This window comes from Salmo salar, chromosome 29, assembly GCF_965601325.2.
Source record: "Salmo salar chromosome 29, fSalSal1, whole genome shotgun sequence".
In the NCBI taxonomy this organism is placed as follows: domain Eukaryota; kingdom Metazoa; phylum Chordata; class Actinopteri; order Salmoniformes; family Salmonidae; genus Salmo; species Salmo salar.
The window spans coordinates 34,886,972-34,909,821 of NC_138319.1; the positions used below are offsets into that span (position 1 = coordinate 34,886,972).

Below are 22,850 nucleotides of genomic sequence, written 5' to 3' on the forward strand. Positions count from 1 at the left end.
GGATTCTGTACAGTGGTGACCCACTCCCTGTGGGTGTTTCAGGGGAAGTTGTAATGTGCAAAAAACATTTCCATTACACTCTTGTGTGTAGCAGGACAAATATAAACACTTGCCAAATTATTATCATTGGTTTTAAAACGGCTAAATATTCTCTCATTCTCATGTCAAAATATGAAGAATAGCATGAGGTTAGGATAATTAGGTTAAGGTTAGGAAAAGGGTTAGCAAAAAGGCAAACATTATTCAAACATTTAACTTTTGACTTCACTTTGACATTAGCCATGACCAAGCAGACAGGGACACAGAAGCTAAACTTAACCATCCCTTCTAACCATGACCAAGCAGGCAGGGACATAGAGGCTAAACTAAATCATGATTAAGTAATGTGAGATATCTCAGTATTTATGCGCACAGGAAATAGTCAGTGGGAACTACCTTGCCTGTCAAGTGCATCAGTTACACAAATCAAGACAATTTCATTCACCTGTTCCAGCATAGTGATCAACACTCCATAACAACTGTTTACGATCATGTACCAGTAAGAATAATATGCTGTCATGTACACAGATAGATGCCATATTGTTGCTAACCAGTTGACTATTCACCCAAAGACCAGTCAGGATGGATGTAGACCAAGCAGCCAGGCAGGGGGAGGAGGGAAGAGGCTAGCAGAGCTGAAGACTCCTGGGTCTGGACCGGACACTACTGCCTTAACCATCAGACCACCACTAGGCCACAGGCCGGACAGGGATCCGAGACGCCACCACTGCTGCTCAGATGACCTGTGGATCGAAGAGGAAACGAGACGGAAGCGGAAGCTGGCCCAAATGAAGAGGGGAAGCCTGGGACAACTCAGTCCACACTGTGCTGAAGAGCTCGACAAAGTAAGACTCCACCATGCTTACCCGTGCAAAACAACTTACAGCCTAGGGAGATGGATTTTGTCTCTCTCCTCCTCCTCTTCCTCCTCCTTCCTCCTCTTCATCTACGTACTGTCATGAGGATGGTTCCCTCCTCCGTCTCTTCTATCCTTCGTCAGATGTCTTCTACCGAGTCTTGACATCTTTCCTTTGTTCATTTTTTCCCCCACCCATTTCATATTTTTTGGATGTCTTTCTCGCTCGCTCCTGTTTCCGTACCAGTCTCTCTCTCAGCTCCTACTGTTAGCCTAAACCTGCATGCACCTTCAGCTCAATCTGTTCAGGAAAAACCCATTATTACTGTTGCTCTATCACATGATATAGTACACGTATATTCAGGATTAAACTAAGAAAAGGCAGGGTCTTAACATTTAAAGTGAGCATTATACTAACTATAGACTTCTAGGTATGTAGGCCTTGTTGGATCCCCAGCTTTGATTTTGCCTCCTCCCCACAGTCGCATGCTCCAGTGTCCCTGTCGACCATGGAGGCATTCTCTGGGATGCTCCTGAAGACCCACTGCTTCTCCCAGAGCACCCCCATCGGTCTGGACTGTCTGGGCTGGAGACGACGCATCTCCTACCCCTGTGAGTATCTCCTACATCCCTCTTCCTCCTCCTAACCCTGAGAGTAGCTCCTACCTCCTCCTCCTAACCCTGAGAGTAGCTCCTACCTCCTCCTCCTAACCCTGAGAGTAGCTCCTACCTCCTCCTCCTAACCCTGAGAGTAGCTCCTACCTCCTCCTCCTAACCCTGAGAGTAGCTCCTACCTCCTCCTAACCCTGAGAGTAGCTCCTAACCCTGAGAGTAGCTCCTACCTCCTCCTCCTAACCCTGAGAGTATCTCCTACCTTCTCCTCCTCCTAACCCTGAGAGTATCTCCTCCTTCTCCTCACCCTGAGAGTATCTCCTACCTTCTCCTCACCCTGAGAGTATCTCCTACCTCCTCCTCCTCCTAACCCTGAGAGTATCTCCTACCTCCTCCTCCTCCTAACCCGGAGAGTATCTCCTACCTCCTCCTCCTCCTAACCCTGAGAGTATCTCCTACCTCCTCCTCCTAACCCTTAGAGTATCTCCTACCTTCTCCTCCTCCTAACCCTGAGAGTATCTCCTACCTTCTCCTCCTCCTAACCCTGAGAGTATCTCCTACCTCCTCCTCCTCCTAACCCCGAGAGTAGCTCCTACCTCCTCCTCCTCCTAACCCTGAGAGTAGCTCCTCCTCCTAACTCGGAGTACTGCATACTGCTGGCTCTCTCACTCGCTATGCCAAGGTTGGTTCCAATAATCTACAATGTCTTTTTTCCTTTTCTCATGATGACCACCTATTTACTAGATTATAGGTCCCCTGTCCCCCACCCCTGGCCCCCCACCCCTGGCCCCCACCCCTGTCCCCCACCCCTGTCTCAGACTCCAACTCCATTCCCTAGATGTAATTCTGTTTGTGGGACTTACTGTATTTATCATTTAGTTCTGCGTTTAAAATCATGTCCTCACCAAATCCTGGATTAGCCTGCGGGCATCATGCCACGCACTGCAGCAACATCTGTTGTGAAACAACGACTTTATTCTGAAGCTAGGTGTAACACTACTCTGAGCCAATTACAATTATTACTGTTTTGGCATGGACATAGTGTTGTTGTAGTACTGCCTGTCACCAGCAGGGGGATTCACATCCTCTGCACATCAGTGGTCCCACAGTTTATTGGAGCTTGGAAAGGCATTGTACTGTTCACATTAACAGACAGTCCAACTGAAGGAGAGCCAGTGACATCATCAGTTTTAAATCCAGGTCAATGAGTTTTTGAGAATATGTAAACACTGTGTTTCTATGGTGATTAGTCTCTGGAAGATATGGTGGTATCTCCAGATGGATCGTCTTCTGAATTTAGTGGATTTTTTAGTAGTCCTGTTCAAAATCCAGCCGTCACTTTAGTGGGAGAACACAGAATTCTCCCGGAGGGTGTGTGTCTGTGTGTGTCAGATTGTCTGTCTGACTCAGCTCTTCCTCTGAGAAGCCTGTAGGAGATGGAATATGGAAGGAGAGAATGGTTTAGGAAAATCTCATTTATTCATTATCTATAAAGTTTTAGCTTTCTGTCAGGACCGTTTTGAGAAAAACGCAAACGATAGGTGCTAGACTCCTTTTTCTATTGCTCTGACTGTGAGAGGGTCTCCAGGGTAACCTATCATACTGCTGAGTTGGTCGGACATAAGGTTGTGCTGAAATGACCCTGTTCATTCTGATGTCATTGGGTGGGCGCACGCACGCACGCACGTGCACACGCACGCAGCAGATTGCATGCCACTCAAAGTGAGGTCAGTGTTCTTGCACCAGATGCCTTCCGTGTAATTTGATTCATTTTAGTTCATTGAATTGAACGGCCAATCAAAAGACAAGTGTAGTGTCAACCTCTTTTGCTGACTGGCTAATGGGCTGTGCACCATAGAAATAGAATGACTAGAATGGGTATCCCTATTGAAGTCAGTAGGTTGATGATGGGTAGTTATATTTCTGTGGTATACACCATGCAGTGAGCTAAGCCACTTTTCACCTTCCAACACCATACTCATCTGTATTCATCATAGCCCATGAAAGGATGTTTTCAAACTGACACTAAATATCGGTCACACACCAAAGGGTTTATAAGTAGGTTACAGATGGTTAGTTATTGGTTTATACATACAAAAAATATTTAACTTAAGCCTCCGTTTCAGTCGGTCTGCAGTCTTTAGGTCCATCCAGTATATCTGTGAGAGAGAGGGAGGGAGAGAGGGAGAGAGGGACAGAGGGACAGAGGGACAGAGGGAGAGAGAGAGAGATCTTCCCTCCAATCTAAACTTTACTGGCCTTGTTTCTGAAGGCTCCAATGTCACAGCTCAGTGGCTCTGTCTGCCTGGTCTTCTGACTTTTAACCCACCTTATTGTTACTGTGTGTGTGTGCGTGCGTGCGTGCGTGCGTGTGTGTGTGTGTGTGTGTGTGTGTGTGTGTGTGTGTGTGTGTGTGTGTCAAATCAAAATCAAGTCAAAGGTGTGTGTGTGCGTATCTTCATCAGGACCAACAGCCTTTCCATTACCAGGTGGTACAGCAGAACAACTGTCTCTCTGTGTCCTATGAGACAGTAGAACCACCATGTTTCTCTGTGTCCTATGAGACAGTAGAACCACCATGTCTCTCTGTGTCCTATGAGACAGTAGAACCACCATGTTTCTCTGTGTCCAATGAGACAGTAGAACCACCATGTCTCTCTGTGTCCTATGAGACAGTAGAACCACCATGTCTCTCTGAGACAAAGACAGCAGAAACTTGGCACACCTATATTAGGGGAGGTTCTCCCATTCTTCTCTGCAGATCCTCTCAAGCTCTGTCAGGTTGGATGGGGGAGCGTTGCTGCCCAGCTATTTTCAGGTCTCTCCAGAGATGTTCCATTGGGTTCAAGTCCGGGCTCTGGCTGGACCACTCAAGGACATTCAGAGACTTGTCCCGAAGCCACTCCTGCGTTGTCTTGGCTGTGTGCTTAGAGTCGTTGTCCTGTTGGAAGGTGAACCTTTGCCCCAGTCTGAGGTCCTGAGTGCTCTGGAGCAGGTTTTCATCAAGGATCTCTCTGTACTTTGGTCCATTCATCTTTCCCTTGATCCTGACTAGTCTCCCAGTCCCTGTCTCTGAAAAACATCCCCCACAGCATGATGCTGCCACCACCATGCTTCACCGTAGGGATGATGCCAGGTTTTCTCCAGACGTGACACTTGGCATTCAGGCCAATCTTTGTTTCATCAGACCAGAGAATCTCGTTTCTCATGGTCAGAGTCTTTAGGTACCTTTTGACAAACCCCAAGTGGGCTGTCATGTGCCTTTTACTAAGGAGTGGCTTCCATCTGGCAAGTCTACCATAAAGACCTGATTGGTGGAGTGCTGCAGAGATGGTTGTCCTTCTGGAGGGTTCTCCCATCTCCACAGAGGAACTCTGGAGCTCTGTCAGAGGGTTTCAAATTTGGGGAAATGACACTCTCTCTAATTGTTTTATATTTATGACATTTTGTCAGGAAATGCAGCTCTGTCTCAGGTTCTGCTGTTGTGCAGTGGTTGCACAGCTTTTCCTCTACAGGGAGCCAGGTTTTCCTGTGTCTACCCTTCTCAATGGCAAGGCTGTGCTCACTGAGCCTGTACTTTGTCAAGGTTTTTCTAAGGTTTTGATCAGTAACCATGGTCAAATTGTTTGCCACGGTGTACTGTCAATATGTTTCCCAATATTTAATGTCGTTTTGTTTTGACTGTGTTGTAATTTGGTTTGTTCTGATTGATTGGATGTTCTGGTCCTGAGGCTTCAGTGTGTTAGTAGAACAGGTTTGTGAACTTAGGACCAGCTGGATGAGGGGACTCTTTTCTTTGCTCAGCTCTTGGCATTGCAGGGCTTGGTAATTATATGAGAGGGGATCACTATTTTAGATGCTTCCACAACATAATTGCTCTTGTTTGAGTTTTTGTTATTAGTAGATATTGGCCTAATTCTGCCCTGCATGCATTTTTTGTAGTTTTACTCTGGACATGTAGGAGAATCTTACAGAACTCTGCATGCAGGATTTCAATGGGGTGTTTGTCAAATTGGGTGAAATCTTGTTTTGCAAGTGGACCCCACACCTCACTGCCATAAAGTGCAATTGGTTCAATGACACATTAAATTAGTTTTAGCCTAATTTTGAATTTCTTTTTTAATGGCGTAGAAAGCCCTGTGTGCTTTCTCTCGCAGTTCATTAACTGCCTCATTAAGGTGTCCAGTTCAGCTTATTTTTTAACCTAAGTAATTGTAGTGTGTGCAGTACTCTACAGTGGGGGAAAAAAATATTTGATCCCCTGCTGATTTTGTACGTTTGCCCACTGATAAAGAAAGGATCAGTCTATAATTTTAATGGCAGGTTTATTTGAACAGTGAGAGACAGAATAACAACAACAATATCCAGAAAAACGCATGTCAAAAATGTTATAAATTGATTTGCATTTTAATGAGGGAAATAAGTATTTGACCCCCTCTAAATCAGAAAGATTTCTGGCTCCCAGGTGTCATTTATACAGGTAATGAGCTGAGATTAGGAGCACACTGTAAAAAAGACACCTGTCCACAGAAGCAATCAATCAATCAGATTCCAAACTCTCCACCATGGCCAAGACCAAAGAGCTCTCCAAGGATGTCAGGGACAAAATTGTAGTCCTACACAAGGCTGGAATGGGCTACAAAACCATCGCCAAGCAGCTTGGTGAGAAGGTGACAACATTTGGTGCGATTATTCGCAAATGGAAGAAACACAAAAGAACTGTCAATCTCCCTCGGCCTGGGGCTCCATGCAACATCTTACCTCGTGGGGTTGCAATGATCATGAGAACGGTGAGGAATCAGCCCAGAACTACATGGCAGGATCTTGTCAATGATCTCAAGGCAGCTGGGACCATAGTCAACAAGAAAACAATTGGTAACACACCATGCCGTGAAGGACTGAAATCCTGCAGCGCCCGCAAGGTCCCCCTGCTCAAGAATACATATACATGCCCATCTGAAGTTTGCCAATGGACATCTGAATGATTCAGAGGACAACTGGTGAAAGTGTTGTGGTCAGATGAGACCAAAATGGGGCTCTCTGGCATCAACTCAACTCGCCGTGTTTGGTGGAGGAGGAATGCTGCCTATGACTTCAAGAACACCATCACCGTCAAACATGGAGGTGGAAACATTATGCTTGGGGGTGTTTTTTCTGCTAAGGGGACAGGACAACTTCACCGCATCAAAGGGACGATGGACGGGGCCATATACCGTCAAATCTTGGATGAGAACATCCTTCCCTTAGCCAGGGCATTGAAAATGGGTCGTGGATGGGTATTCCAGCGTGACAATGACCCAAAACACACGGCCAAGGTAACAAAGGAGTGGCTCAAGAAGAAGCACATTAAGGTCCTGGAGTGGCCTAGCCAGTTTCCAGACCTTAATCCCATAGACAATCTGTGGAGGGAGCTGAAGGTTCGAGTTGCCAAACGTCAGCCTCGAAACCTTAATGACTTTGAGAAGATCTGCAAAGAGGAGTGGGACAAAATCCCTCCTGAGACATGTGCAAACCTGGTGGCCAACTACAAGAAACGTCTGACCTCTGTGATTGCCAACAAGGGTTTTGCCACCAAGTACTAAGTCATGTTTTGCAGAGGGGTCAAATACTTATTTCCCTCATTAAAATGCAAATCATTTTATAACATTTTTGACATGCGTTTTTCTGGATTTTTTTGTTGTTATTCTGTCTCTCACTGTTCAAATAAACCTACCATTAAAATTATAGACTGATCATTTCTATGTAAGTGGGCAAACGTACAAAATCAGCAGGGGATCAAATACTTTTTCCCCCCACTGTATGTATATTTTGTACCAATTGAGAACTTTGATCTAATTCCCTGAGATCTGGATCTTCTCTGGAAAATCATTATTTGAGTCTTTTTGGGGTTTACTGACACTGCCCAGGTCTGGCAGTACTGCTCTAGCAGGTCCAGGCTCTGCTGTAGGTAATGTGCTGCAGGTGACAGCAGGCACAGGTCATCTGCCAAGAGTAGGCATTTAACCTCTGAATTGTGGAGGCTAACACCAGGGGCTGAGGATTTTTCTAGAATTGCGGCCAATTCGTTGATGTAAATATTGAAGAGTGCAGGGCTCAGATTGCAACCCTGGCAAAGAATTCTGTTATTTTCTTGCCAATTTTGACGCTGCACGTATTGCCCGTATACATTGACTGAATGATGTCATATGTATTACCCCCTACACCGCTTTCAATAACTTTGTAGAATAGTCCTGTATGCCAAATAGAATCAAATGCTTTTTGGAAGTTGTTAAAGCAAGCATAAATGTTGGTGTTATTTTGTTGGACATGTTTGTCTATCAGTGTGCATAGGGTGTCTCTCTCTCTCTCTCTCTCTCTCTCTCTCTCTCTCTCTCTCTCTCTCTGTCTCTTTCCCACAGTTCTTGTCTTATCATCAGGTGAATGATAATGGCAAGGATAAGTAACCTACATTTAAAAATTAATAGATTTGATAGTTTTTCATTATTTTGACCTCCCCACATTATATAACATAGCCTATTAGCCAGAAATGTAACACCAACTAAGGCTGTGTCGATTATGGAATTTTGGGTAACGATTAATTGCCATGCAGATGGCCACAGTTATTGTCATAATTGTAATTTCTGTTGAAAAATGTTTTGAACTTGTAATGCATCCTAATGCTTGTTCGAAAGTCATACATAATGAATACAACACACCTCTCTCAAAAACGAATGGTTTTGACCGTTTTCGAACATTTGGAACGAAGTTTCTCCTCCCAGCCGTACCATTCTGCTCGTAAAATGATTACTAACTTTACCCACTTCATGTAAAAATGAAAAACTGATAGTGTAAACTGGATCTGGGTGAATATAAAGTTGAATCCGGCCTTCTTCTAAAATGAATGTATAACTATTATGCAGATTATTTATACGATTGTTGTGCCAGCCCTACTCCAAACACGTTTGCTAATAGCAGCTGTTTAGCTAGTTAAACAAAGGTTAGTAATGTGTTGGTATAAATGTATGCCCATGTCCAAAAAAGCAGCCAACGTCACATGCCACAACTGAAAGGTTGCTATTCCGAATACCGCAGCTGACAAGGTGAAAAATCTGTCGCTGTTCCCGTTGAGAAAGGCACTTACTTAACCCTAATTGATTCAGGGACGCTGTTTAATGGTGACACTGGCCGTGACCCCACTCTCTGCAAGTGCCTCAGGGAAAGTTGAGATAAGCAGGACACACATTTCCATTACACACTTGTGTGTAACAGGATAGACATAAACACTCCACAAATGATTATATACTCATGGGTGCTTTTTTGTTAATACAGATACTCCAGTGAGTGTAATTAGCTCGAAGGAGTGTAAGTTGCTCAATATTAGAAGTTCAGAAATAAAGTTGACATCGTTAGGAAGAATATACTACTGTTTCTACTGTAGGTATGCAATTCAACATTTAATTAAAACCAGTTGAGCTGACAGACGTTTTGCACTGTTTCGGTTTGGTGATATAAATGGATGTAATGATGCAGCTGACCACCAGAGGGAGGCAAATACAAGTTTATTCGACAGAGGACCTTCACATGGTTCTTGGAAGGTCTGGATGGTTCTCTTCAGACTTATAATGTAAACGTATACATATTTTTTTAAGTAATTCTAGTGCCCGATTTCAGTGACTATCACCTTAAGAGGTTTTAAAATGTTGTTGCTAGCAATATTCACATTTTTGTTTTTTTTATCCGTGGACCCCCTGCAGTACCTATGCGGATCCCAAGTTGAATACCCCTGGTGTAGCGGTAATGCCTGGGACCTTCTCCCTCATGTATACTTCCCTGTGTTCTGAAGTGAAAACAAAACATTTATTTAAGTTTGAATAATTTTGTACATGTATTGTAGCCAGCCAGGCAGCGATATATCTTCATGTGTTGATCTAACTTGGGCATGGGTTATGAATATGGGATATGAATATGGGACATAAATATGAGTTATGAATATGGGATATAAATATGGGACATAAATATGGGTTATGAATATGCAGACATGACTGTAGTACAGTGGAGGCTCCTCAGGGATTTTTTTTTTATTTTTTTAAGTAAAACATTTAAAAGTTATCCTATTTAGATAAAAGTATGCTAAATATATTCATGTCACCAAATAATTGATTAAAACACGCTGTTTTGCAATGAAGGTCTACAGTAGCCTCAACTGCACTCTACAGGGTAACACCATGGTGTAGCCGGAGGATAGAGAGTTTCCGTCCTCCTCTGGGCACATTGACTTCAATACAAAACCTAGGAGGCTCATGGTTCTCACCCCCTTCCATAGACTTAGACAGTAATTATGACAACTTCCAGAGGACGTCTTCCAACCTATCAGAGCTCTTGCAGCAAGAACTGACATGTTGTCCACCCAATCAAAGGATAAGATAATTATCTAGTACTGAAAGCATAAGCTACAGCTAGCTACCACTGCAGTGTAAAAAATGTGGTGAGTAGTTGACTCAAAGAGAGAGAAAGACAATAGTCAAAATGAAGGAGAAGCAAGAAAGAGAGATTTTTTTCTCACTTTGTTTAACTTACTTAGCTAGCAAATGCAGCTAGCTAGTTTAGCCTAATCAAACACCCTGCTCAAACAGACGGATGCTATGTTAGCTAGCTGGCTATGACCATCCAACACAACACTGGAACTCTTCCAAGTCAAGGTAAGTTTTTGTTTCTACTAATTTATTGCCACCTGGGCCCGCTGGCGTAAGTGCTAAACTGCTTACTGACTGTACACTGTAATGTTACTGCATGATTGTAGCGGGTTTACTAATGCGTTAGTTATATTAGCTGTGTTGACTGTGATGTTACTTTACACTGTAGGCTGTGTGTAGCGGTTATGATATGGTTTGGCTTGGATTTCTTTTTTTTAGCCCGGTCACATACAGCTGATGTGTTGTGCATTGAAGTCCACAAGCGAAGGGAAAAGGTGAGAGGAGGAGAGCGCATAAATGCGAGAAGGAATATAATGTGGCTGCTAAGAAAGTGAACTGTGTTTACGGGTGATCAGTGGTGCATTCATTTCACGGATTCTGTTGAAAAAAAAGTTTCTTAACGGAAGCAAACGGAATGAAACGGGGATAAACATACCTGATATTGTCCAATAGAAACTCTCGTTTGCAACTGTTGGACTAATGATTACACCCTAGATCACCTAGGTGCAGGCATGAGTGTGCAAGGTGGTATTGAACGTGACTTTGTCTGTCACCTCAAATTTTTCTCTCGACCTACGTTGTAAACTTTCATTCATAGGCTTGGTTGTAACAACCTCCTGATGGTTACAGGGGAAATTAGAGTATCATGTAGTAGCCTAAACCTATCAATGTTACATTGAGCTGGGTGAATGGAATATGAATGACTATCATCCAATATGCTGTAATAGAAATAAGGACATGTTCATAATTATTTTTAAAAAGGTCCTCCCTCATCTTAAACGGCACCATCTGCCACTGCTGTAGTGTCTTTATGGCCTAGAGAGCATAGACTGAAATAGCACTCTTCTTCTGGTTACATGTTTTGTGTACATCTTTGCAAAGTTATGTCAGAGCTGTTGGATTGTACAGATAGAGTATATCTCAGTAGGAGTAAAGTACATGGTGTTTATAATGTTTACATTTGTATAGAACAGTGGATCAGGTAAGCCCCTCCCCTCTCTCACTTTCATTTCCTCTCTTTCTCAATCCTCCTTCCTCCCTCCCTCTCTACCTTTCTCCTTGCCTCTCTCCCTCCATCCCTCATTCCCTCTCTACCTCCCTTCCTCCCTCCCTCCCTCTCTCATTCCATCCCTCTCTCTCTCTTTCTCAAGGCATTAGTAGGAATGCTTGTAACTGTTTAAGCCGATGATTCTGCACTCCCTGCCCTGTCAGAGACAGGAAATCACATCTCCCAAAGCCTCTCCTCCCTGACAGGTTCAAATGCATTGGGAGCTTTAGCCATGACTGCCAGGTTTCAACAGCCTGACTTTCTATTGACAATACACACACGCATGTGCACTCACACGGAACCACACACACACCATATAACAACAGCAATGCTTTAGAAACAGCAGAGGATGGGAGAGGGGAGAGGACAGGGGGTAGACAGGACCGGGGAGACGGAGGGGAGGAGGGGGGATATTTTCAGTCCCACCATAATAGCACTGCACCAAGACATTACAGAGCGATCAGCCATCAGCTGCAGCCAGGCAAGTCACACTGCAGAGCCACAGAACCCACCTAGTGGAGCCCCACTGGGTGTGTGTGCGTGTGTGTGTGTGCGTGTGTGTGTGTGTGTGTGTGTGTGTGTGTGTGTGTGTGTGTGTGTTAGCGAGGAAGGGAGAGAGAGCAAGGGAGAGTGAGGGAGGGCGAGAGAGAGAGAGATGAGGCGCAGCAGCCGGTGAGTGCAGAGCCAGAGAGAGAAGCAACAGCAGAGACTGAAAGCACTCACTGACTGACTGGAGCTTACTGACACACACAGCTGGAGCTGTAGCGTCCAGGTAGAGGCTACAGCATTCTTACCTATCTACTTACCCAGATTGACCTTCCTCTGACTGGGGGAAACGCCTACGTTGACCACCACCACTACCAGGCTCCAGTGCCAAGGTCCAGGCTCTGTTATCGGGGGCCCTCCTGTTCTGATGCGGACCCAGCAGGGCTTTGAGGAACCCGTGCCCCTGCCCGGGGACAGCAGTGGCAGCACCAGCTCTGGACTTTCCCCTGGATCTCCTGGTTCGGACTCGGACAGCGGTACCCCCACCGAGGGAGGTGGAAGAGGAGTAGGAGGAGGGATGGGTGAAAAATGGGGAGCAGGAGGAGGAGGAGGGATGGGGAGCCTAGGAGGTACTCTCAGAGGGGTCCTCTCCCATTATTGGAGCCTGGAGAGCCTCCACTCCACCACTGGTAAGGGGGGTACCTACCTCACACCTGTAGGTTACCTGTCAGTCATTCAGAGTGTGATGGTTGCCATGGTGTTGTGCTGAAGTCATTCTGTTGTCTGTGTGTCTGTCTGGACCTGTGGATCAGCTGTCAATGATGCTATACAGGCCATGTTATTGTTGTCTTGGCATTAGTAAATATACTCTAGTTTAGGACATTGAGTTCATGTCTCATTGACTCAGATAGAGGATGTATTGAGTTAATCTCTCATTGACTCAGATAGAGGATGTATTGAGTTAATCTCTCATTGACTCAGATAGAGGATGTATTGAGTTAATCTCTCATTAACTCAGATAGAGGATGTATTGAGTTCACCTCTCATTGACTCAGATAGAGGATGTATTGAGTTAATCTCTCATTGACTCAGATAGAGGATGTATTGAGTTAATCTCACCGACTATGATATAGGATGTATTGAGTTAATCTCTCATTGACTCAGATAGAGGACTCATTGAGTCCTGTTTGTGCTCTGTAATGTTTTGTCATAATGGCAGAGGTGTGTGTGTGTGTGTGTGTGTGTGTGTGTGTGTGTGTGTGTGTGTGTGTGTGTGTGTGTGTGTGTGTGTGTGTGTGTGTGTGTGTGTGTGTGTGTGTGTGTGTGTGTGTGTGTGTGTGTGTGTGTGTGTGTGTGTGTGTGTGTGTGGTGTGAATCTGAATATTCTATAATTGCCAGTACAGTACCTGCTTCAAATCAAATGTTATTTGTCACATGCTTGGAAAACAGCAGTGCAGGGGCCCCCATGTTGAGGGTCAGCGTGACGAATGTGTCGTTGCCTACCGTCACCACCTGAGGGTGGCCCGTCCAGGATCCAGTTGCAGAGGGAGATCCCAGGGTCCTTAGCTTAGTGATGAGCTTGGAGAGTACTTTGGTGTTGAACGCTGAGCTGTAGTCAATGAAAAGCATTCTCACGTAGGTGTTACTTTTGTCCAGGTGAGCAATCACACAGTCGTCCAGAACAGCTGGTGCTCTCATGCATAGTTCAGTGTTGCTAGCCTCGAAGCCCACATTTAGCTCACCTGGTAGGCTTGCGTCACTGAACAGCTTGCGGCTGGGTTTCCCTTTGTGATACATTACAGTTTGCAAGCCCTGCCACATCCGACGAGCATCAGAGCGGTGTAGTAGGATTCGATCTTAGTCCTGTATTCACACTTTGCCTGTTTGATGGTTCTTCGGCGGGCGTAGCAGGATTTCTTATAAGCATCCGGATTAGTGTCCCGCTCATTGAAAGCGGAAGCTCTAACAGTCCTCTTGTTGCATCTGAGGTGCAGCCAGGCTTGGAGGCGTGGAATGATTCGGGGGAGGGAGACGGTAGCCCCATTTAGCTACAGGTTAAAATGTCAGGTGTCGGGCCACAGCTGTTATTAAAGCCAGTAGAAGAGACAAAACACCCTAATAGGCCACAGAACGGTTTGTTTCTTATCAAACAGCTTCCAATCCAATTTATTTGTCACATGCGCCAAATACAACGGGTGTAGGTAGACCTTACCGTGAAATGCTTACGTACAAGCCCTTAACCAACAGTGTAGTTCAACAAAGAGTTATGAAAATATTTACCAAATAAACTAAAGTAAAAATTATAAAAAGGAGCACAATAAAATAACAATAACAAGGCTATATACAGGGGGTATGTTTATAGTACAGTACAGCCTATCAGCTCATCATATAACATTTACAGTACAGTCAGTCTATCAGCTCATCATATAACATTTACAGTACAGTCAGTCTATCAGCTCATCATTTAACATTTACAGTCAGTATATCAGCTCGTCATAAAACATTTACAGTACAGTCAGTCTATCAGCTCATCATATTGGGCCCTCTTACAAACAGACAATCACACACCCACACACAGACAATCACGCAGTCACACACAATCACGCAGTCACACACACACACACACACACACACACACACACACACACACACACACACACACACTTTATGTCCTTGGAGAAAGCTGTGGTTTTCAGAATGGCCCTGGCAGAATGTACACTGTTGTTGTCTCTCTATCACACCCACCCACACATTTGTTATCTCTCTCTTTCTCTTTCTCTCTCTCTCTTGGTGAAACCTGATCCATGGTTAACATTAAGAGCTAATGAGAGACGTAGTCTCCATTGAGGCTGTCACACTGCCACTGATGAACTGAGACAGAGAGAGGAGTGATAGAGACAGACAGAGAGAGAGAGACTTAGTGAGCATAGCCTTGCTATTGAGAAAGGCCGCTGAAGGCAAACCTGGCTCTCAAGAGAAGACAGGCTGTATGCACACTGCCCACAAAATTAGGTGGAAACTGAGCTGCACTTCCTAACCTCCTGCCAAATATATGACTATATTAGAGAGACATATTTCCCTCAGATTACACAGACCCACAAAGAATTCGAAAACAAATCCAATTTTGATAAACTCCCATATCTATTGGGTGAAATAGCACAGTGTGCAATCACAGCAGCAATATTTGTGACCTGTTGCCACAAGAAAAGGGCAACCAGTGAAGAACAAACACCATTATACATACTGATTTATGTTAATGTTTTTCCCTTTTGTACTTTAACTATTTGCACATCATTACAACACTGCACAGTTGAAGTCGGAAGTTTACATATAGTTTAGCCAAATACATTTAAACTCAGATTTTCACATTTCCTGACATTTAATCCTAGTAACAATTCCCTGTTTTAGGTCAGTTAGGATCACCACTTTATTTTAAGAATGTGAAATGTCAGAATAATAGTAAAGAGAATGATTTATTTCAGCTTTTATTTCTTTCACCACATTCCCAGTGGGTCAGAAGTTTGCATACACTCAATTAGTATTTGGGAGCATTGCCTTTAAATTGTTTAACTTGGGTCAAACGTTTCGGGTAGCCTTCCACAAGCTTCCCACAATAAGTTGGGTGAATGTTGGCCCATTCCTCCTGACAGAGCTGGTGTAACTGAGTCAGGTTTGTAGACCTCCTTGCTCGCACACACTTTTTCAGTTCTGCCCACAAATTTTCTTTAGGATCGAGGTCAGGGCTTTGTGATGGCCACTTCAATACCTTGATTTTGTTGTCCTTAAGCCATTTTGCCACAACTTTGGAAGAATGCTTGGGGTCATTGTCTATTTGGAAGACGCATTTGCGACCAAGCTTTAACTTCCTGACTGATGTCTTGAGATGTTGCTTCAATATATCCACACAATTTTCTTGCCTCATGATGCCATCTATTTTGCGAAGTGCACCGGTCCCTCCTGCAGCAAAGCACCCCCAAAACATGATGCTGCCACCCCCGTGCTTCACGGTTGAGATGGTGTTCTTCGGCTTGCAAGCCTCCCCCCTTTTCCTCCGAACATAATGATGTTCATTACGGCCAAACAGTTCTATTTACGTTTCATCAGACCAGAGGACACTTCTCCAAAATGTACGATATTTGTCCCCATGTGCAGTTGCAAACCGTAGTCTGTCTTTTTTATGGCGGTTTTGGAGCAGTGGCTTCTTCCTTGCTGAGCGGCCTTTCAGGTTATATCGATATAGGACTTGTTTTACTGTGGTATAGATACTTTTGTACCTGTTTCCTCCAGCATCTTCACAAGGTCCTTTGCTGTTGTTCTGGGATTGATTTGCACATTTCGCACCAAAATACATTAATCTCTAGGACACAGAACGCATCTCCTTCCTGAGCGGTGTGACAGCTGTGTGGTCCCATGGTGTTTATACTTGCGTACTATTGTTTGTACAGATGAACGTGGTACCTTCAGACGTTTGGAAATTGCTCCCAAGGATGAACCAGACTTGTGGAGGTCTGCCATTTTTTTTCTGAGGTCTTGGCTGATTTCTTTTGATTTTCCCATGATGTCAAGCAAAGAGGCACTGAGTTTGAAGGTAGGCCTTGAAATACATCCCCAGGTACACCTCCAATTGACTCAAATGATGTCAATTAGCCTATCAGAAGCTTCTAAAGCCATGACATAATTTTCTGGAATTTTCCAAGCTGTTTAAAGGCACAGTCAACTTAATGTATGTACATTTCTGACCCACTGGAATTGTGATACAGTGAATTATAAGTGAAATAATCTATCTGTAAATAATTGTTGGAAAAATTACTTGTCATGCATGAAGTAGATGTCCTAACAGACTTGACAAAACTAGTTTGTCAATAAGAAAGTTGTGGATTGGTTGAAAAACGAGTTTTAATGACTCCAACCTAAGCTGTATACAGACATAAATTACATTTGAAATGTCTTTATTCTTTTGTAATGTTTACTATACATTTTTTATTGTTTATTTCAATTTTGTTTATTATCTATTTCACTTGCTTCAGCAATGTAAACATAAGCCCCTTTAATGTAATTGAATTTAACTTAATTGAGAGAGACAGAGAGAGAGAGAGAGAGAGAGAGAGAAAGAGAGCAAGAGATATATTTACAGTAAAAATCACTGCAGATGTGCAATTAACTATAGCTAAGTGTGTTATTAACATTAGCTAAGAATGTTATTATCTATAGCTAATGGTGTTATTGACTATAGCTAATGGTGTTATTGACTATAGCTAATGTTGTTACTGACTATAACTAATGGTATTATTGACTGACTATAGCTGATGGTGTTATTGACTATAGCTGATGGTGTTATTGACTATAGCTATTGGTGTTATTGACTATAGCTGATGGTGTGATTGACTATAGCTAATGGTGTTATTGACTATAGCTATTGGTGTTATTGACTATAGCTAATGATGTTATTAACAATAGCTAATGGTGTTATTGACTATAGCTATTGGTGTTATTGACTATAGCTAATGATGTTATTAACAATAGCTAATGGTGTTATTGACTATAGCTGATGGTGTTATTAACAATAGCTAATGGTGTTATTGACTATAGCTATTGGTGTTATTGACTATAGCTGATGGTGTTATTAACAATAGCTAATGGTGTTATTGACTATAGCTAATGGTATTATTGACTGACTATAGCTGATGGTGTTATTGACTATAGCTGATGGTGTTATTGACTATAGCTAATGGTGTTATTGACTATAGCTAATGGTGTTATTAACAATAGCTAATGGTGTTACTGACTATAGATAATGGTGTTATTGACTATAGCTAATGGTGTTATTGACTATAGCTAATGGTGTTACTGACTATAGCTAATGGTGTTATTGACTATAGCTAATGGTGTTATTGACTATAGCTAATGGTGTGATTGACTATAGCTAATGGTGTGATTGACTATAGCTAATGGTGTTATTAACTATAGCTAATGGTGTTATTGACTATAGCTAATGGTGTGATTGACTATAGCTGATGGTGTGATTGACTATAGCTAATGGTGTTATTGACTATAGCTAATGGTGTTATTGACTATAGCTGATGGTGTGATTGACTATAGCTAATGGTGTTATTGACTATAGCTAATGGTGTTATTAACAATAGCTAATGATGTTATTGACTATAGCTAATGGTGTTATTGACTATAGCTAATGGTGTTATTGACTATAGCTAATGATGTTATTGACTATAGCTTATGGTGTTATTGACTATAGCTAATGGTGTTATTGACTGATTATAGCTAATGTTGTTATTGACTGATTATAGCTAATGGTGTTATTGACTGACTAGCTAATGGTGTTATTGACTGACTATAGCTAATGGTGTTATTGACTATAGCTAATGGTGTTAAACATATATGGGCTGCATGATGCGACTATAGGCTAGAAAAGCTTGCGCTCTGTTCTTCGCCTCAGGCTGCACAACTATTCTCTCATCAAGTGATCATATTTTCAACCCATCAGACTATTCTCAATTTAATCTTGTCTTTGCTAATATGTAAAATTAGTTTAGAATGGCCCAATATGAAATAGGCAGGAACAGGGGCAGGGGAAGAAAGACTAGCGAATGGATGCCACGAGATTTTAGTGCTGGTATGTATCTCAATGATGCCTGGTAGGCACCTTTGGTTTGAGGAGCATGGGCGACAGGTGATATTCCACTCAAACTCTGTATGCCATGGGCTCTCCGACCCTGTTCCTGTAGCTACTCAGTGCTTAATTTGGGAAACCAAGTGAAATCTGCTTGGGAACATCGATAGTAACATGTTTTCAACTGTTGACAAGCCCTCTACACGCTCCAGAAAGGAATAAAGGAGAGCGAGGAGGAGATGGAAACACACGGTGGAGATATATTCGGTATAGCTAAAGGTAATATGTTACCCAATTAATTATGAAAATATAAAGAATTCCCTATTACTAGGCTATTCACAATCAAATACAAATTAACTGTAATTGTAGGCTAACTGTAAGCAGTCCTGTACAATCAATGAACCAACAGCATCGCCTAGGGCTATACGTTCTCTCCCAGACTCATGGATATAATGTTTGGAGCGTAGCATAAGGTAACCAGTCCATTCAGTATGCATAATAATAGAGCCCACACTCAAAGGCAATTACTCTAATTGGTTTAATTTTGGAATATAGGCTAGCTAGAACAATTATGTACCAAAGGCATCTTAAATCAGTTTTGTTTTATGTTTTTGTGCCATGGGTAATATGCAGTAGGCTATGTATTGTACAAGGCACAATCTGGCTTGGGCTCATAAGCCTATATGCATAAAGCTTTAATATGCGTATGGTTGTTTTGTATTAATCATCACCGTAGAAAGCGCTGTCCATTTCATTGTGTTAGACTTTGAAACAACATCCACAACGATCATATTTTACACTCAGTTTCAACCTGTTGTTGAACTTCTTCAAATTTATCATGACAGTGAGGTGAGTTTTAAAAAGCACTGTACTGTTTTGATGATCAGTGTTTGATGTGATTTTAGATTGCATTTGCATGTCAGAGTGGTTAGATGAACAATAGAGCCTGGAGTACCAGGCCATTAGGACCTGATGGAGGGACAATAGAGCCCTGAGTACCAGGCCATTAGGACCTGATGGAGGGACAATTAAGCCCTGAGTACCAGGCCATTAGGACCTGATGGAGGGACAATAGAGCCCTGAGTACCAGGCCATTAGAACCTGATGGAGGGACAATAGAGCCCTGAGTACCAGGTCATTAGGACCTGATGGAGGGACAATTAAGCCCTGAGTACCAGGCCATTAGGACCTGATGGAGGGACAATAGAGCCCTGAGTACCAGGCCATTAGAACCTGATGGAGGGACAATAGAGCCCTGAGTACCAGGTCATTAGGACCTGATGGAGGGACAATAGAGCCCTGAGTACCAGGCCATTAGAACCTGATGGAGAGACAATAGAGCCCTGAGTACCAGGCCATTAGGACTGATGGAGGGACAATAGAGCCCTGAGTACCAGGCCATTAGTGACCTGATGGAGGGACAATAGAGCCCTGAGTACCAGGCCAGTAGGACCTGATGATAATTACTGAGTTGGGTACTACCAAAGCATGTCCAGAGTGCATAAGAAGAGATTACCATGACTCGATGGTCACATGACTGCCGGTGTAGCGGTAATACAGTCACCGCAACAGCCCTAATCTTTTATCGATGTCACTTGTTAAATCTACTTCAATCAGTGTAGATGAAGGGGAGGAGACAGGTTAAAGAAGGATTTTTAAGCCTTGAGACAATTCAAATCAAATCAAATCAAAATGTATTGGTCACATACACATGGTTGGCAGATGTTAATGCGAGTGTAGCGAAATGGTTGTGCTTATAGTTCTGACCATGCAGTAATATCTAACAACAACAACAACTACCTTATACACACAAGTGTAAAGGAATGAATAAGAATATGTACATATAAATATATGGATCAGCGATGGCCGAACGGCAATGGGCAAGATGCAGTAGATGGTATATTGTACAGTATATACAAATGAGATGAGTAATGTAGGGTATGTAAACATTATATAAAGTGGCATTGTTTTAAGTGACTTAGTGATAGATTTATTACATCCAATTTTAAATTATTAAAGTGGCTAGAGATTTGAGTCAGTATGTTGGCAGCAGCCACTCAATGTTAATGATGGCTGTTTTACAGTCTGATGGCCTTGAGATAGAAGCTGTTTTTCAGTCTCTTGGTCCCAGCTTTGATGCACCTGTACTGACCTCGCCTTCTGGATGATAGCGGGGTGAACAGGCAGTGGCTCGGGTGGTTGTTGTCCTTGATGATCTTTTTGGCCTTCCTGTGACATCGGGTGGTGTAGGTGTCCTGGAGGGCAGGTAGTTTGCCACCGGTGATGCGTTGTGCAGACCTCACTACCCTCTGGAGAGCCTTACAGTTGTGGGCGGAGCAGTTGCTGTACCAGGCGGTGATGCAGCCCGACAAGATGCTCTCGATTGTGCATCTGTAAAAGTTTGTGAGTCTTTTTGGTGACAAGCTAAATTTCTTCAGCCTCCTGAGGTTGAAGAGGCGCTGTTGCCCCTTCTTCACCACGCTGTCTGTGTGGGTAGACCATTTCAGTTTGTCCGTGATGTGTACGCAGAGGAACTTAAAACTTTCCACGTTCTCCACTACTGTCCCGTTGATGTGGATAGGGGGGTGCTCCCTCTGCTGTTTCCTGAAGTCCACGATCATCTCCTTTGTTTTGTTGACGTTGAGTGTGAGGTTGTTTTCCTGACACCACACTCCGAGGGCCCTCACCTCCTCCCTGTAGGCCGTGTTGTCGTTGTTGGTAATCAAGACTACCACTGTAGTGTCGTCTGCAAACTTGATGATTGAGTTGGAGGCGTGCATGGCCACGCAATCGTGGGTGAACAGGGAGTACAGGAGAGGGCTGAGAACGCACCCTTGTGGGGCCACAGTGTTGAGGATCAGCTGGGTGGAGATGTTGTTTCCTACCCTCACCACCTGGGTGTGGCCCGTCAGAAAGTCCAGGACCCAGTTGCACAGGGCGGGGTCGAGACCCAGGGTCTCGAGCTTAATGACAAGTTTGGAGGGTACTATGGTGTTAAATGCTGAGCTGTAGTCAATGAACAGTGTTCTTACATAGGTATTCCTCTTGTCCAGATGAGTTAGGGCAGTGTGCAGTGTGATTACGATTGCGTCGTCTGTGGACCTATTGGGCGGTAAGCAAATTGGAGTGGGTCTTGGGTGTCAGGTAGGGTGGAGGTGATATGATCCTTGACTAGTCTCTGAAAGCACTTCATGATGACAGAAGTGAGTGCTACGGGGCAATAGTCGTTTAGCTCAGTTACCATAGCTTTCTTGGGAACAGGAACAATGGTGGCCCTCTTGAAGCATGTGGGAACAGCAGACTGGGATAGGGATTGATTGAATATGTCCCTAAACACACCAGCCAGCTGGTCTGCGCATGCTCTGAGGACGTGGCTAGCGATGCTGTCTGGGCCGGCAGCCTTGCGAGGGTTAAAACATTTAAATGTTTTACTCACGTTGGCTGCGGTGAAGGAGAGTCTGCAGATTTTGGTAGCGGGCTGTGTCGGTGGCACTGTATTGTCCTCAAAGCGAGCTTAGAAGTTGTTTAGTTTGTCTGGGAGCAAGACATCGGGGTCCACGATGGGGCTGGTTTTCTTTTTGTAGTCCATGATTGACTGTAGACCCTGCCACATACCTCTCGGTTCTGAGCCGTTGAATTGCGACTCTACTTTGTCTCTATACTGACGCTTAGCTTGTTTGATTGCTGTGCGGAGGGAATAGCTACACTGTTTGTATTCGGTCATGTTTCCGGTCGCCTTGCCCTGATTAAAACAGTGGTTCGCGCTTTCACTTTTGCGCGAATGCTGCCATCAATCCACGGTTTCTGGTTGGGGAAGGTTTTAATAGTCGCCGTGAGTACAACATCACCGATGCACTTGCTAATAAACTCGCTCACCGAATCAGCGTAAACATCAATGTTGTTCGACGCTATCCGGAACATATCCCAGTCCACGTGATTCAAGCAATCTTAAAGCGTGGAATCAGATTGGTCGGACCAGCGTTGAACAGACCTGAGTACGGGTGTTTCCTGTTTTAGTTTCTGTCTATAGGCTGGCAGCAACAAAATAGAGTCGTTGTCAGATTTGCGAAAAGGAGGGCGAGGGAGGGCTTTGTATGCATCGCGGAAGTTAGAGTAACAATGATCCAGAATTCTACCAGCCCGGGTCGCGCATTCGATATGCTGATAAAATTTAGGGAGCCTTGTTTTCAGATTAGCCTTGTTAAAATCACCAGCTACAATAAATGCAGCCTCAGGATATGGGATTTCCAGTTTACATAGAATCCAATGAAGTTCTCTCAGGGCCTTCGAGGTGTCTGCTTGCCGGGGGGGGGATATATACGACTGTGATTATAATCTAAGAGAATTCTCTTGGTAGATAATGCTGTCAGCATTTCATTGTAAGGAATTCTAGGTCAGGTGAACAAAAGGACTTGAGTTCCTGTATGTTGTTATGATCACACCACGACTCGTTAATCGTAAGGCAGACACCCCCGCCCTTCTTCTTACCAGAGACATGTTTGTTTCTGT

At 43.7% G+C, this 22,850-nt stretch overlaps 1 protein-coding gene across 2 annotated transcripts in view; it reads left to right on the top strand.

The window, feature by feature from the left end:
* Positions 1–22,850, top strand: part of arhg4 (Rho guanine nucleotide exchange factor 4) — a 133,895-nt gene that overhangs the window by 56,927 nt on the left and 54,118 nt on the right. The window contains exons 3-4 of one of the 2 annotated variants that reach the window (XM_014181751.3): positions 612–884; positions 1,378–1,507. In XM_014181751.3, coding sequence (XP_014037226.3) covers positions 612–884; positions 1,378–1,507 — 403 coding nt within the window. 2 annotated transcript variants of the gene reach the window in all.